Here is a 17994-nt window from a genome sequence, read left to right as displayed (position 1 = left end):
AGAGGAAAGTTGTGGCTGTTCAGCCCTCGTATATTGTACATGCTGAGTAGAGACATTAGCAGAAACACTGACAGCCCCTTCAGATCCATGGGGCCATACAAAGATATTACCTCTCCTAAAATCTGCTACATCTCTCGCTAACTTCCTTTTCTTTATCATTTGTTGTCTGTCATCATAGGCAAAGACTGAGCATTACATTGTCAATTTCTGCTACATAAAGTGGTTCTAGATACTTAGTAAAAAGTTCAGCCTGCATTTTTTTCTAACTTCAAATTCAATTCTTGCTCATGTGGGGAAAAATCCATTTAAAAGCCTCATATAATTAAAGCTCAATTCAACGTAAAGAAGCTGCCAGCGTTTCAAAAGAGCAGGATATGTATTACCATAGGTAAGCATACAGAGGACCCGTAAACCTCTCAGTATTACTTTATGGTACAGGAAAGCCTCCATATGAAGGCGTTGCCACTGCAAACGCTCGAGTCTATAAAGTTAATTTTTAAAGTCTCTTAACAAATCTTTAAACATACCCCAATTATTAGGCCCCTCAGGTAACGTTTCTGAAAGAACTGAGCCAAAAAGCAGATTAGTTTCCAATTTAAACAGTTGTTTAAAATGAGACTCTGAGATGCCCCTTCACTGGGCTGATAGCCCAATTCAATATCCACTTGTTCAGCCATGTGCTGCTGGCAATATACACATATTTTATATATTATAGATGATATATGTTCATAGGCAGGTACTAGGCTATCGGCCCAAGGGCCTAAATAAGCCTAGCCAACAAGGTTCCCTGGCTTACACCACCCAAGAAAGTTATTTTCCTGTGCCACTGTCTAACAGACACACAGAAGTGATCCCTGGGGTGTATTTCCTATTTCCCATCCACTCATCAAGATTTTTCTTGAAGAGTGCTAATGAAGATAGCCTTGTACCTACCTATGAACCTATCAATCATATATGTGTGTATATATATATATATACATATATATATATATATATATATATATATATATATGTGTGTGTGTGTGTGTGCGTATGTGTATATATATATATATATATATATATATATATATATATATACATATATACACACACACACACACATATATAGATATTTATATATATATATATATATATATATATATATATATATATTATACACACATATATTTTATATATATATATAGGGTCTATGTTAAATGTTCGAACATCCAAAAAGTCAAACATTGCATGGTCGAGACCAAATGTTCGACATTTGGATGTTCGAACATAAAAAAAAAAAAAAAGAACACACAGAAAAAAAAACACTTTAACAAAGTAGGCAGGGGGGCAAGCCCCCATGTGCCCCCCACACCCCCATACTTAAATATACCAACTCCGAGACCACACTTCAATGCAGAAAAGGGAAATTATCCCTATCTGTACCGTACGGTGCCTTTGAAAGACTATCTTCGAGCATTTGGTCTCGACCATCTAACGTTCAAAATTCTGAGCGTTCGAAGATTTGACAGGTCCCTAGATATATATATATATATATATATATATATATATATATAAAATGTATTTATATCCCCAAGATACAAAAACTGGGCTGGGCTAGACAGAACTTGAATTTCACAGGAACGTGTGCATTTAACTGAAATTTTTGATACACATCCAAAAACGAACTAAAATAAAAATAACAGGGTAATAAAATGTTAATGAGACACTGGTGCTTTCCCAGCTATCTGCTGAAGAGAGGAAATTTAAAGAAAGAGTACAGGAAATTATTTGAGAGTTCATAGGTAAGTTCTAGACTATCTGCCCAAGGGCATTTATAAGCCTAGCCATTGTGTGCCGGCTTTCACCACCCCATTGATTAATTAACTGAGCCTCTGTCAAGCAGAGCCAATGAAGTACTCCCAGGGGTGTATTTTCTGTTACCCATCCACTCGTCAAGGTTTCTCTTGAAGAGTGTTAGTGAGGGGCTCTGCCTAATGTAGTTAGGAATTTTGTTCCAAAGCATGGGGAGTCTCTGTGACAGGAATTTATCCTTCCAGCGTGTTCTATTTATTGTTGTGGCGAGGTTTAGCTCACTAGAGCTCGTGGCTCGCAGTGACTTGGATTTCTTTAGGTAGAGCATGTCCATCAATTCCAAGTTTGACATGGCTTTGTAAGTAAGGCAGAGATCACCTCTGAGTAAGTGATATGCCACGGAGTACCACCGGAGTTTTTTCAGTCGGGCTGCATAGGACATATGTTTGAGGCCAGTAATCCTCTTGGTGAGGTACTTTTGTGGTCTTTCCAGCTGTTGGAAGTGTCTTGTGAGGTACATCCCAAATGGGGCATTGTACTCTATGATGGGTCTGATGAGTGACGAGTAGAGGGGCACTATAACCTCTTTATTTCTAGATGTGAACCCTTTAGTAATTAGATGGGCCACAAAGAAGGATTTCCTAACTACTCTGGCAATATCATTGTCAAAGGAGAGATTGCTATCTACCTGGGTCCCCAGATCTCTTATTAACGTTTCTGTATTAAGGGGGCTGCAACCTATGTGGTAATTTGTGGGTGTTTTCTTTTTCCCAAATGGGATGACTATGCATTTTTTGGCATTTAGCTTGAGGCCATGACTTTGACACCAGGCGCCCATCCCAGTAAGGCCTTTTTGGAGGATGTCCATGTCATCCAGAGAGTCAATTATGGCTCCCAGTTTGCAGTCATCGGCGAACTTGGTCAGCCATAGTCCTCCTGTATTTGCCTGTACTTCTGAGAAGTATATGCTGAACAGTAGGGGTCCCAGGACCGAGCCTTGTGGGACACCACTTGTGACTGGTATAGAGTCGGACCTGGAGCCTGATATTCTTACTGTGTGAGTTCTGTCTGTAAGCCAGTTGGCAACCCATCTTGTATCGTAGGGGTTTATGTTCAGGCTGGTGAGTTTTTCTATAATACCCGAGTGAAGATTGGTGTTGAACGCCTTGGCGAGGTCAAGGTAGGCTGTGTGAACCACCTTTCCGTCGTCTATGGCCTTGGTGACTGTCGCAAAGAAGTCAACCAGGTTTAGCAGGCATGATCTGCCCTTAAAAAAGCCAAACTGGGTTGGGTCAAGTGTTTGGAGGTTCCCAAGGTCTTTGTTGATGAGTTCCATGATGATGTGCTCCATAAAACCAAAAAACAAACAAACCACTAAGAAAATGAAAAAAGGTACCAACTGCAGACCAAATGGAGAATAAAAAACTTTTACTGGTTAGCGCTTTCATGCGAATAATCCTCGCACTTCCTCAGACAGTTAGACAAGCCAAATACATCCAGCTTATATACTTAACAGTATTAATTAAACAATTATTCAATTAATTCAAACAAGCAATAAAATTCAATTAAACAGCGATATAAGACAATTATTACAAAAACATTACTTAAATATAATAATAATGTACTTCATATGAAAAAAAGAAGAATTTATATGAAGAACAAATCCAACACCTAAAATACTTTATATATCATATATAAAAAAATATATTTACCTAAACATGAAATATTGAAACTGAGGTTGAACAGCATGTTTAGGTGGGGGGGTTAGTTTGTTCTGCAGTTCGTGCAAGACACATCCTGGGACACCATCTGGCCCCAATGACACTGTGTTTTTGTTCTTTTGAAAGGCTGTTTTCACCTGTGCGTCTGTGATTTCTGGGACACTACACTTTTTCGGTATTGTTGTGGGCCGTTTTGGAGGCGAGAGGGGGTGAAGTCAATGAATCTATCTGCCAGGATGTTGGCAATATCAGTAGGTTCAGTATATTTTGTGCTATTTTGCACTAGCTCAGAACATATCTGCGAGTTGCCACTTAGATTCTTGACATAGCTAAAGAAGGCTTTGTGGTTACCTTTCGAATCCATGGCTATTATTCTTTCGAAGTTAGCCTTGGATGATTTTATGAGGGACCTTAGTTTCTTACTGATACTGATCAGGGATGTCTTTCCTTCTTGGGTTATTTAGATATTAGAAAAGAGATAAATTTCTTCTGAAAATATGAGGATAGATGGGATTAACATGGCTAGGCTTGTAAAGGCTCTACAGCCACTAGCCTAGTAATCTGCTATGAGCCTATGAACTTAATATAGCTAGGAACTGGGATAAAATTGAAATGGAGTTTAAAACTTTGGTGGAAATAAAAAGAGAGAGATATAGTTAAGAAAAACAAGAATTATTTAGAGGGACTGACAAAAGTTAAAGAATTGCAGAATGGGAGAATCTCACAGAAGAATAACAGGAATTGCAGAATGCTAAACAAAAAATAAAGGATTACTCTAATAATATGCATGAGTTTATAAAGATTGTTGTTAAGCAGCTGTTTTTGATAACTCCAAAACACAAAAACTTTTAGTACAATAACTGAGGCAACAGAAAGTAGAAAGGGCTGTCGCCAAGCTTAATGAACCTATAGCAAAGATACTGGAAATATTTTAGAAATTTCATAAAAGTCTGTATAAAGCAGAGAAATATGGAAATCAAGAAAACGGTACAAATAGAAATTTTTATAGAAGAATTAAATATGCCAAGGTTACAAGTAGATGAGGCTCAATTACTAACAGTTAGGGTATGAGGAGATGAGATAACAATGGTGATGTAGAACTAAACATTTGACACCATTGAACAGAGCACTGATGATCCAGAGGGAAGCTGAATTTAAGAAAATACCTCTGCTGTTGGTGGGTCTCAATGCAGAGAAAGCATTTGACAGAGTATGCTGAGAGTTAATGGAAGCATTTGTATTCCCTGATAAAATTATAAGGCTGATTAGGAAGACATATGAGGAATAAAAGGTGAAAATTAAAGTGGGTAGGTTCCTCTCTGATAAGTTCTGTTTGAGAAGAGGAACCAGGCAGGTGTGTCACCAGGCAGGTGTGTCCTCTTTCCCCTTTGTTATTTGCATTAGATTTAGAACTGTTGGCAAAAAACATAAGGGATTCAGAAATTCAAGGATATAATTGGTATGGTAGTCAGTCAAGAAAAGCTGGCTCTATTTGCAAACAACATTACTTTATAATTGATAAAAGACAGAAAATGACATTTCAGGGCTGTGCAACATTTTAAAGCAGTTTAAAATCTTTTTTGGACACAAAAACACACACAATAGCTATAAATTATATACTCACAAATTGGTTCAGCACTATCCATATTTATGGGGACATGGTAAAAAGAACTACTTAGGAGTATGGATAAAATAATTCTGGTGTGGTAGCTAAGGATATGTGGCAAGAGACTAAACAAAAGATAATACAAAAATTGAGAAACTGGAAGCTCTGTTACAAGGATATGGATAGCATGATACAAACAGTTAAAATGTTTTAGTCCCTTTAATTTTACAAACAGATCAGGCATATTTTTATCAACAAGAGGAGAAGCTGTTGACAGAAACAAGAAGATACTGGGATTTTGGATACAGATTCCTAAAAAAGAATATGAATATAAAATTTTCTGTATGTTTATTTAAAGTAACAAAAATAGTCCAAGAATGAAGCCAACATGGGAATGCAGAAAGGAGATTCTGCCAATACGGATGACTGCAATTAGGGATAGAGGCAACAGGCAAGATGGCCTGGAATTTATTGGAGAAAACGGGCAAAAGAACCAAGGTATTAGCAACAAATTATTAGAGAAGCCAAGAATTTACTTGGACTGTAGGCTATAGATTGATATCAGTCCCTGATAGAGAAGGCAGAGTATAGGCACAGAGAAAGAAATATGGGGATCCTATGTGAAAGACCAGCACTGGTAGTGTTTTTATCTAGAACAAAAAGCTGCTGCTGAAAAGGAATAATTAATAGAGCATATAAAAGATTGCATTATAACTGTAAGAATCAATCAGATGAGGTTAGAAAGTATTTGGAAAAGAGACTGGATAAGAAACTCAAAGAAATAATATGCCACAAGGTGTAAAAGATTTAAGGTCCCAGCTTGGAAGGGTTTGCACAGATATTTTTATACCCAGTGTACACTCCAAAGAATTTCTCCTCAAGTAGACAGCAAATGTTGGAGGTGTGATGGGGAAGAAAGAAGTAATACGGAACACATTTTCTGTGAGTGTAATGAGTTGGCAACTAAAGATTTCCTGCAGAGTAGTCTGTCACAGGCACTGGGTGAGCAAATGATGTTTTGACCTATGATGCAGAATTAGAATTGCCTATAGATATTATATATATATATATATATATATATTACTATTCATATTACTTCATTTGCATTTCATATCTACGCATTTTTTTCTTCTATGCTAACAATACAAGTGTATAAAAAACAATTTACAAACAAGTAAAAATAAAATTAAGTGTGCAATGTGTTTAGGAATATGGAGCATTAAGTGTGCAATGTGTTTGTAATATGGAGCTTTTCTCCCCGGGCCTCCACTGAAAACGGGCTTTCGGGCCCAGTGGACTTCCCCGGTTATCAAACTGTAAATATATACACACACACACACACACACACACACACACACACACACACACACACACAAGACCAGGAAGTACTACCTCTTCTAAAGCCCACATTTAAAATAACAATTGGGAGACAATGGCAACTGACATATTAACTTCAGCCAATTGGAACTCCATTTTTAATCAAGTTAAAGGCCAGCTTCTTCTAATCCAATTTTACATAAAAGCACGTTTATTACCTCAAAGACATGAACGACTAACTGTTACGGGGACAACAACAAACTATTTTAAACACAAAGTTCACAATTAAGAAATGAGGTTTGCTGAGGAAGACTATATTATATTGTGAATTGGTCTAAACAGAATATGCTTTTGAAAGCAACAGCTACAATAGCAATGGCAAATTGTCTACACAGGATCAATAATTAGCATTTTATTAAATTTAGTCTCACACAGTATTCTCCTGGCATGTCATAGTAAACTTACATGCATAATTGTTCTTGACTTTTGTACATCTTTTGTCTTTTTTTTTCCCCTACATCACATTTTAAACAAAAGAGCAAAACTTTAAACAGAAAATAACACTAACTCCATATTGTAAATGAAACGCAACCAGAAATACTAAAGAACCTAAATAAAACTGATTACAGTACAAGTATCATCTCATAAAACTATCAAACACAATATGTTAAATAGTACAAACAAAAATAAAAAATACAGTAATAAAAATCAATAACTTCCTAAGTTTTTAATTGATCCTACTGTAGGACAATGACTTATGTTTACTGTAATAACAGTGACTTTTCCAGTCACTGGGTATGCTTTGCCAATAATTAAAAAAATGTTAAAAATAATATTCCAATGCTGAGTCGTGAAACTAACATATCTTCAAATTTCTACGGAAGATCTAGGACACTTGTGGAATTTTCCTCCAAACATAACATTTAACAGTATCATATTCAAAGTTGGACATGTTTAAGTCAGGAGAAAACAAAAAGTTTGTTCCTTTAAATTAAGGAGTCACTTATGATGGTGCTACATGCATTATACTGTTCATTTATACTGCCCAACATTACAAAACCTCATCCACAAAAGACAGAAAACACCTACAACAGAGCTATTCTGCAGATACTGCCAGAGCAGATATTCAGTATGCATACTAGCTTTCCACAGTTGTAGTCATGGCTCTGTTCTGTAACTCCAGAACATAACAAGAATGAATAACTCACTGTAATCCAACTTGGACAAACGGACTGGTTTGTTTTCTATTTGTAGAATCTCTGAACACCATACCTCGATTAGGACTCTGTCTACATTTGCTCTTAACATCCCCGTCCATCTTACTAACCCAAAAGCTCCCATACCTTGGACATATTGTCTCATTACTGACATCCAGTAATGAAAACCGTATGCACTGTACTCTTCATCTGCTGTCTTTTTAATCATCTTAAGTATTTATTCTAATCTGAAATGAAAATACAAACTCCCACCTTGACATTCACGTAGCAGGTAAAAATGCCCCTAGACCAGCCAACCTACCCAGTGAATAAATAATATTTTTGGTTGTAAATTAGTTATGTTCATTTTAAAGAATTAAGCAAAATTACTTCCAAAAGTCATTGTTTCTACACTCCTAATTAACTGCTAAAAATCACTTTTAATTAGGCTTATAACCACACCTGATGTAGAACTTAAAAAAACAACTTCCTTATGCTTTTCATGCTTCCCATAACTCTCACAGCTCATTTAATGACAGAACAGTTGAAAATTTAGTATCAACCTTTACAATATCCTCTAGCATCTCTCCCTCTCTCTACAGAGAACATCTGCTTTAATGTTAAATATCCATCACGCAGCAATCAGCCAATCATATGATTATTTCTTATATCACATACATGATTCTTTGGGTCAAGACAACATTGTAAAACTAAGTCACAGTATCTGGTTTAATTCTTTAATTCAGTAACTTAATCAATACTTTCGGTCAGATCTTACGTTCTAACTAACAACAAATAGCAAATATTGTGAACCAAGAAAGTAGTAATGTACAAGTCAAGACTTCTGTCTCATCATTGCAATTTTCTCTCTCTCTTTTACGTTATACAAAATTTCCTACAATTTTATCTCTGTAACATACAGAATGCAGCAAACTGCATCTTTTCAGGCTTCTCACTCAAGTTTTCAGATAAACTACCCTGCTTGGAGACATTTAGCTACACCTTTCTTAAAAAAAAAAAAAAAAAAAGAAATTATCAATCATTTCTGACACCATGTAAAATACCATTTTCTAAAAATGCAAAAAATTAAAAATATACAACAAAATAAAATAAAAAAAAGACTACTATAAGATGTACAGCTGCTGGCTCCGTCAGCTTTACTTTAAAAAGACACCACCATCTTAATTGACTATGACATGCATATACAGCTCTGAATAATAGTAAAAGCACCACATACTAAAAGACATATGCACATAGCTCATAAATGAAAGATGTCAATGTCTTATTTTCTTTATCTTGATAAGTAGGCTAGTCTAAGAACCATTCTCAGCCGTGACCAAGCTAAAGGTAGCATTAATTTAATTGCACTGAAGTACATACTTACGTTGTCATGCCAGATGCATGTTAAGGCAAATATCACATGAACGTAATAAAAATGTACTGAATGACACTTGTTAACTGCAACAGTCCAACTGAACAAAAGCCTATTATCAGTGAAGGCCCATGGAGAAAAGCTCCACAATTAATACTACAGCAATATAAAAATGCAATAAAAGTTATTATTTTAAATATGGAAAAATAGCAGTGAACTGGAACTAGAGTAGTAAGAAAACAAAACCAAACAACAATACAACAGTAAAAAAAAAAAAAACACTAGATGTCCAATAGGAAAAAAAAATATGCAGATATTAAACTTTTTTGTCCAGATAAATACCAGACTTCTTCAGAATTCAGAAGTAGTCTGGTATTTATCTAGATAAAGGTGCTTAATCTGGACACTTAAAAAAAAATCTCCATTGGACATCCAGCAGTTCCTTCATTATTTCAGGCATATCAATCTGCCTGAAAATATAGTGGGTATTAATGTGGCAACAGGAAGCAAAGAGATGGGATTTTAGGGAAAGCTGTGCTGATTATTAGGTAGTGAGAGAGAGAGAGAGAGAGAGAGAGAGTCAAGGAGGTGGGATTGCTGGAATAAGTATACAAAAGTACTAAGTAGTAAGAGTGATGTATTATATGGCAGAGGGAGCATGTACTATTGAAGTCACGAGAAAGTGAAAATGCAAGGGAAGGACTAGTTATAGAGACCAAGAAAGTTTTCATTATGTTGATTTGTTTTACTTCTAATGGCAGGGGTATAGTGTTCCATAATTTGGCCAGAATATAGTCTTCATATCAGTTGTTGGATTTAGCTATAGAAGGTTTTTGTGTTTGTGAATTCAAGTGTCCACCTAAGATATGCATGTCCACAGGAGAGGATGAGCTTAGGCAATTACTGAGTTTATGTAGTCTGCATGTCCTCGCGGCGGGTGGGTGGGTGTTCGAAAGACATGCGTAAATGAGCGTGCCTTCATTGAAGGTTGAACGTCGAGCTGGCACCTCGTTCATGAAAATCTACTGCCAATCATTAGCGGACCGGAGTTCCGCTGTGGCGACCCCTAACCGGGAAAAGCCGAAAGACAACAACAACAACAACAACATGTAGAATATTTTGGGGACAAGTTTTAATTGGCTGAGTGTAACTAGGTGGTTCAGCTAGAACCAGTTTTAATTTTTTTTGGGGGGGGGGCAGACAATGATGTGTTCCATTTTGTGCATTTGCTTCAAAACTGACAACTTTGTTGCAAATGTTTTCTAACCTTTGTTTTTTTTTTTGTTTTGTTTTTTGTTTGGTAATGCTGGGTATTACAGATTAGCAATAGAGTAGAATGGACAGAAGCAGAATCTGTTATTTGAAAAAGTGACGTTTGAGTTATAAGAGTGCTTTAGATTTGTAGAATATATCTGGCTTTGTGTTGATTTCAATGAAAACTTAGTCAAGGCAAATGTATACAATTAAAAGTTGAAAACATTCAAATATAAGCAGCCCAAGTTACTTTTCCATTTTCTACATGTAATAAAATTAAAATGTGGCACAGAGCGAAACAGACTATTCTGCAGGAGATGAGAAATAAAAAAACAGCTGCTCACACTTGCTGCTTACTTTTAGAAAAAGGCACCAGCCGAAGACATAAGTGAAGTTATAAAAGGAAGCCATCCACCCACCATCTACCAAACAAAACAAGCTAAATGCCCGAACAAGGAAGAGATCAAACTTTAGGGGGCAGTACTACAAGGAATGTTGACTTAGCTGTCCCACACTGGCATCTCATCATATAGACTGCATGGATTCTGCCCATTTACTGAATTTATAGCTATAATAAATCCTCCCACAAAACAGTGCATTTATTTGAAATGCTCACTGCAACAATAGATCTTTGACAGACAGTGTATAAACATAGTACTGATACTTCCCTGCCTCGCATCCTTTCTTGGACTGGAGTCCTTATGTTTAATTCCCTGCCATCATCTGCATGACACTCAATATGCTTACAATTTATACACAAGGAACTGATGACTGTGTGCATTAATGCGAGTTTTACAGGGGACACCCATCAGCTAGGAGACATCAGGGAGATGTAAACATTACCTTAGTGCATAGCGCTCAACCTTCCACCTTCAAAAATAGGAAAACTATATCTCATGATGTGGAAAAAAGTGGAACACTTTTAAAAGACTTACCAACAACTTCAACTAGCAAGCCTGTAGAATGATTAAAATGTGATATTTTAATTACATAATGGTTATTTTAATGAATTAGGATGATTCAGTTCTATTTACCAAGGACATCAGTTAAAAAATTGCTAAAAGTGAATGCATGACAGAACCTTTCGATGTGGAACTTAAGGGCATGAATGTTTAAGACCTCAAAAGAGGAACGTCCATCTTAATGACATACTCTTGAGAGATATACCTTACTACAGGTATCTTTCAATGCTTCAAAATCGACCAAACCGCTAAGTTATGACCATATACCCTATTACTGCTGTGCTTCCTACAACTACATTTATTCCTAGCCTTTAGCTAGATATGGGTACATCTGTTCATTACTATGTTTCATATTGTATGTATAGCTAATGTTTGCTGCATGCATTATTTGTTATTGTATGTATATTCAATTGTTCACGTACTCTGTTGCTCATCTATTGTTCTGTGGAGCTTTTCTCCCGGAGCCTCCACTGAAAAAGGACCTGTGCCCAGTTGGAATTTCCTTGGTAAATAAATAAACTACTGATGAACAGTACAGCAAGACACTATATCACTGCATAATATCTTGACAGCCTCTATGTTTAAATAACGGCGGTATGTTGCAGTTTGACATTATGTAAGCATTTTTAAAGGCTTGCCCAAAATAAGCTTCTCATGTGTTGTCACTGTCAAGATAATCCAAAGCTCTAGGATGTACAGTGAATGCTACTACTAATAATAATAATCAGTTATACTTGCCGCAGCAAATTGTAGGTGAGAAAGTTTCAAAATCGACTGTTTAACAGAAATTTGTAAAATACATTACATATAACTACTATAACCTACTAAAAATAAACAAGTGTAAATATTAGAATTGATGTAATGAATAGCTCAATTAACATGTCATACTTCAACGAAATGCTATCAATAACAAGTAGTACTGTAAATATAAAAAAAAACTAGTTAAGCAACGGGTGAAACAGAAACGTGATCGCAAAATAACTTATTTTAAAACCCACTCGCCTTCAAGAAGTTGTATTTGCCTACGAAGAGCTTCGCTATCCTCCATGACAGTACAAACAGTGGCGCTCAAAGCACATCATCAAAAAGTGCCAACGACGACTACCATACGTACTGGAAAATACAAAGTTAATTTGTACTGGTGGGAACCTTTAACGTATGTTAATGTTTTAAAACCGGAATAATTTTTGTGATGGTAAACTGTGTTATGTCTCTTATCGTTTACGCATAATAAGCGTACAACTAAAGTGATGCATTTCGTACAGGATACATCATTGTCAGTAATTTGCTTTTCCCAACAAAATTGTTGTTCAGATAGAATCCAGTAATCTGCGTTGTGCAGACTTTATCAGGTCTTTTTTCGCTCTCTGAATTGGCTTGCTGTTAGTTGTACCGCATACTTAGCGACTGGGAACATATAATATATTGTTAAGAACTTGGAAGTTATCTGAGAAGAACTTAATTGAAACAAACGAGTAGAGTTTTACGATATTGGCCCAACGCATAAAGAAATTCTACAGGGTGAACATTTTTGAAGAAAGACCTAAACCAATACAGTTATTAATAGAATCTACGTCAGAGGGAGACTCCACTAAAAACAGAAATACGTTGGTCATGTAAAATGCTAGAAGATAACTTTTAGGCAACACAGTGAAGACTTGAGAAAACAATGGAATAAGTGGCTAGGGAAAATATGTAGGGCTCCATGATGTTCATCGTGCATACAGCTGCAGTAATCACAGATGGGTTCTCTGCCGTCAGGCGGGTCTTCGGTCGGCCGAATTCCAAAGTCTAGGTCCGGCGTCGGCTGCTGTCGCTTTCTTTCCTGACGTCAGTGAGGCAGGGGTATATGAGAGACAGCCGACGCCATTTTCTTCAGTCTTTTTTGCCGCGAGGTGCCCGAAGCAGAAGCAGTTCGCAAGTGCCGGTCGGCCAGCTCCTGAATTTACGAAAAATTGGAAACTGAAGTCTTCATTAAAGCTAAGTACCCCGTTGGGGAAACTTTTCTTGCCTCAGACCGATGTCAGAAAAAGTTAACAATTGTATTTCTTGTGGGAAGTAAATACCGCATAAGGATTTCCATTCCCTCTGCATACCTTGTTTAGGCCCAGACCACGACGTCTCGGGCTGTCGCTTTTGCACTACTTTCAATAAACGCACTATTAAGCGTCGGGCGGAGTTCGCCCAACACTTTTTTGGTAAAGCCTTTGATTATAAAATGTCGTCGGAGACTCCGACTACCGTTTTGTCCAAAAAACACAAGGACTGACACGCGAGGTCCGCGGTCCCCACCGACACCACGCCAAAACTGGCTACACGTAGTCCGGTTCTCAGCGCGACGCCTATGCAGTCCCTGACTACCGACGACACTTCTTTGGTGGTGTCTTCTGTAACCGAGACCGCAGGTACCTCGGCCCATACCCAGACTACAACCACCGAAGCCACTGTGAGCGTTGAGCCTCCTAATGTGGACAGGTCCACTTCCACCCATGGTGTTTTTAGACCGTCATCTTCCTTTTCCATTAAGGCCTTTACTAAGTCCAAATCAGCCAGGCATCCCAAGAGGCCTGTTGCACAGGGCCCATCCCCAGGCCCCATGCCTAAAAAGCAGATGCTTAAAATGGCTGAGGATTTAATTACTCTTATCAGGAGTTCCCAACCCCCTCCAGACAAGAGATCCAGAGTGGAGGAAGATTCTCCCTCTTCTGATCAAGGCTCCATTTTTTCAGAACATTCTGATGTAGAGGAACACTCTTACTCCCCTTTTGAAGATTCTGATGCAGAGCAGTCCATTCCTTCTGTATCTCCTCCTGAGGAGTTTTCTTTTGGGGAAATCTTGCACACCTTGAGGGAACACTTCCATTGGGAAGGCCAAGACTTTTCTGATTCCAAGAAAAGACTTTAGGGAATTTCTTTTGTTACCTCAACACAGACCTCTGGCGATACCTCCTGTCTTGGACGTACTTGATGATGTTTATTCGGAGGCTTGCCTTAATCTGGATTCCCTGCCTCCTGCCCCAGTCAAGCCTGATAGGTACTACAGAGTTCCTAACTCTCACCAGTTTCTTTACAAAAGCCATAATGCTGACCCTGAAACCATTTCTCAAGGCCCCAAGGGAATGAAGGCCTCTACTGCTAAGAATCCACTACCTTCCGAAAGAGAGTCAAGATCCTTAGAAAGGTGGGGAAAAAAGGTATATACCTCGGCCACCCTAGCCATGAGGGCCTTGAATTGTCAGTTTCATATGCTTAAATATCACCAGTTTCTGTTATCACAATTAAGAAATAAAATGTCTTAACCTGAACAACCAGATTTGAAGGAGTTGCAGGATATGATGCATAGTGCAGAACAAGTGGGTAAGCACACCTTACAATGTGGCTATGATGCCCTAGAGGCCTCAAGTAGAGCTGCTGTTACAGGATCAGTCATTCGTAGACATGCATGGCTTAGGGAACAAATCTTGCCTGATCATGTGAAAGCTAAACTACTAGATGCTCCTTTACAAAAGGATGTGCTATTTGGTACTAATGCTGAGGAGATACTACGGAAAATGGAAGAAAAAGCCATATCTATGCAAACTGTCAAAGCTTCTCTACAGGTTCAACCACCACATTTTAGCAGAAATTGGCCTTCTAAAAACTGGTCCTTTCCAGCCACAGACAAGCCCCAAAGAGGTAGATACAGGCGCACTAGGGGCAGAGGGCAATCACAAGGATCATATAGAGGCAGGCAATGGCAAACTCCAGCACCAAGAGGTGGCGAAAACAGTGCACAGCAATACAGGAAACAAACCCAATGACTTCCTCCTTTCCATGCCAAGCAAGTCTCAGCTGGCAGCACCCTTGGGAGGAAAGCTGGCATTATTTACAAGAACTTGGCATATTGTCACAACAGACAAATGGATCCTGGACGTTATAAACAGAGGCTACAGATTTCATTTTCACAATCTCCCAAAAATGAGAGGCATGACAAACCTGCCACACAATCAAAGGGCAGAGGCACAACTACAAATTTCAAAGCTCATAGACATGAAAGCTATTCAAGAGGTACCTACTCACGAACAAGGTCAATAAACAGAGGCTACAGATTTCATTTTCACAATCTCCCAAAAATGAGAGGCATGCCAAACCTGCCACACAATCAAAGGGCAGAGGCACAACTACAAATTTCAAAGCTCATAGACATGAAAGCTATTCAAGAGGTACCTACTCATGAACAAGGTCAAGGTTTTTATTCCAGGCTATTTCTGGTACCAAGGAAAGGAACCGACTGGAGACCCGTTTTGGATTTATCCATCCTAAACACATTCTTACTCGTACCAAAATTCAACATGCTCACATTACAGCAGCTTCTTCCCATGCTGGGCAAGGAGTTTTGGCTGGTAACATTGGACCTCAAGAAGGCATACCTGCATGTCCCAATCAGACAAAGCTGCAGAAGATACCTCAGATTTCTTGCAGGTTTAATCCACTATCAATTCTCTGCATTGCCCTTTGGCTTATCTACTGCGCCCAGAGTATTCACGAAATGCCTGGCATCAGTAATTGCCTATTGCAGACTTCAAGGGATACAAATTTACCCTTATTTGGATGACTGCCTGATCCAAGCAGACAGCAAGCACATACTTCTGGAACATCTGGCTTATGCAACACGGTTACTGAATTCTCTGGGATACACAATCAACAAAGAGAAATCCAGGCTAACACCATCTCAGAAAATAACTTTCCTGGGTGCCAACTTGGACACAAACACCCAGATGGCCTATCTTACGCCAGAAAAACAGGGGCAACTAACTCAGTACTTCAAAACACTAGCAAATTGTACCAGGCTTACTGCAAGGAAAATCCTGCAGGCTCTGGGCTTCATGGCATCTTGCATTCTTTTAATCCTGTGTGCAAAGTTGCATATGAGGAAACTTCAATGGTACCTAAAAAGCCTATGGTCTCAACACAGCCACAGTTTGGAAACAATAATACCAATAATTCCATGTTTGCAAAAGGAATTTCTATGGTGGGCCCAAGCATGTCAAACAAACACAGGTCTCCCATTCTGCAAGCCTCAAGCAAATCAAGCCATCACAACAGACGCCTCAGATTACGCCTGGGGGGGCGCACATGACAGACAGGTGCATTCAGGGCAAATGGTCCCAAAAGGAAAAGCACCTTCACATCAATCAAAAAGAAATGCTAGCAGTGATAAATGCAATTACAGCTTTCAAGGACCTCCTGCATCCAGGACAATTATTGATAAGAACAGACAACACCACAGTAATGTGGTACATAAACAAACAAGGAGGAACACATTCATACCCCCTGTGCAGACTAGCCATGACACTTTGGAACTTGGCTGTGGAATGGCAAATCGAACTTCAAGCACAGTACTTGCCAGGCTTGGAAAACACGCTGGCAGACAATCTAAGCAGAAATATGACAGATCCACATGAATGGAAGTTGCATCCTCAAGTGTTTACAAAGATAATCCAAGCGTGGGGGAGGCCAGACATAGATCTCTTCACCTCCCACAGGAATCATCAATTGGAAAAGTTTTGTTCAAGGACCTTTCATCCAAAGGCCTGGAGAGTGGACGCCCTTTCATTCAGTTGGACAGCATGGACAGTTTACGCTTTCCCACCTCTGCCTGTTCTGCCCAAGGTGCTCTTGAAAGCAAGAGCAGACAGACTGAAGATGATACTGATTGCTCCAGACTGGCCAAGACAACACTGGTACCCACTCCTGAGGAGCCTAACACATACTCCTCCCTGGCCCCTACCTCTAATGCCTCTTCTGCTGACTCAGCACAGCTACAAAACTCTTCACAATCAGCTGAAAACACTCAATCTCGCTGCATGGAAAATTCTTTAACACCACAACAGACCCTACTCCCCAAAGAGGTGCAGGATGTCATTTTGGAGGCCAGAAGGCCATCTACTAGAAAGGCTTACTCCGCAAAATGGAAACGGTTTTGCTCTTGGAATGAGAAAAAAGGCCAGGACCCTAGAAAACTGAATTTGCCTCAGGTATTACAGTATCTAGCTGAGCTGCTGAACAGTGGACTTTCATTTTCCTCCATAAAAATCCATGCCTCAGTCATTTCTGCAGAATTCAACACGGATCCACCCGTATTCTCTCACCCACTCTTAAGACAGTTCCTCAGAGGGGCTAAGAATATAAGACCACCAAAGAAACAACCAGTGCCAGCCTGGGATCTTAATTACATTCTAGAAAAATTAACATTGCCTCCCTTTGAACCAGCTGCCTCAACAGATTTGCAATATTTGTCCTGGAAAACAGCTTTCCTTCTGGCCATTACCTCAGCTCGTAGGGTTTCGGAACTACAAGCCCTCATGGCTGTGCAGCCCTTTCTCATCTTCCATCAGGACAGGGTTTCCCTTCGAACCAACCCGTCATTTATGCCTAAAGTGGTATCCAGGGTAGCTTTAAATCAAGCCATACACTTACCTACCTTTTACCCCAATCCTCAAAACAAAGGGGAAAGGCTGCTACACTCCTTAGACATCCATAGACAGCTACGTTATTATTTGGACAGAATAAAGCCTTTCAGGAAATCAGAACAACTTTTTGTGTCCTATGCTGTAGGAGCTCAAGGGAAGCCAGTTACCAAACAGACAATTATAAAATGGATAGGCCACTGCATACGGTTTTGTTACTCCTATCATGGAAAATCTGTCCCTACAGGCATCAGATCCCACTCCACCAGGGCCACAGCTACCTCTACAGCCTTCCTCAGAGGAGTTCCTACCAAAGATATTTTGGA

The 17994-nt window shown here is 38.8% G+C and overlaps 1 protein-coding gene across 1 annotated transcript in view; it reads right to left on the bottom strand.

The window, feature by feature from the left end:
* ZC3H3 (zinc finger CCCH-type containing 3) overlaps positions 1-12346 on the bottom strand; it is a 3466749-nt gene extending 3454403 nt beyond the window's left edge. Inside the window, exon 1 of the mRNA XM_044067335.1 lies at positions 12222-12346. Coding sequence (XP_043923270.1) covers positions 12222-12267 — 46 coding nt within the window. The 5' untranslated portion in view covers positions 12268-12346. The remainder of the gene's footprint in view (positions 1-12221) is intronic.
* Positions 12347-17994: the final 5648 nt, after the last annotated feature.

Source organism: Protopterus annectens, chromosome 3.part1, assembly GCF_019279795.1.
Source record: "Protopterus annectens isolate FY-2018-M chromosome 3.part1, PAN1.0, whole genome shotgun sequence".
In the NCBI taxonomy this organism is placed as follows: domain Eukaryota; kingdom Metazoa; phylum Chordata; order Ceratodontiformes; family Protopteridae; genus Protopterus; species Protopterus annectens.
The sequence above is the reverse complement of the archived record's forward strand: the minus strand, read 5'-3'. Positions and strand labels throughout refer to the sequence as shown.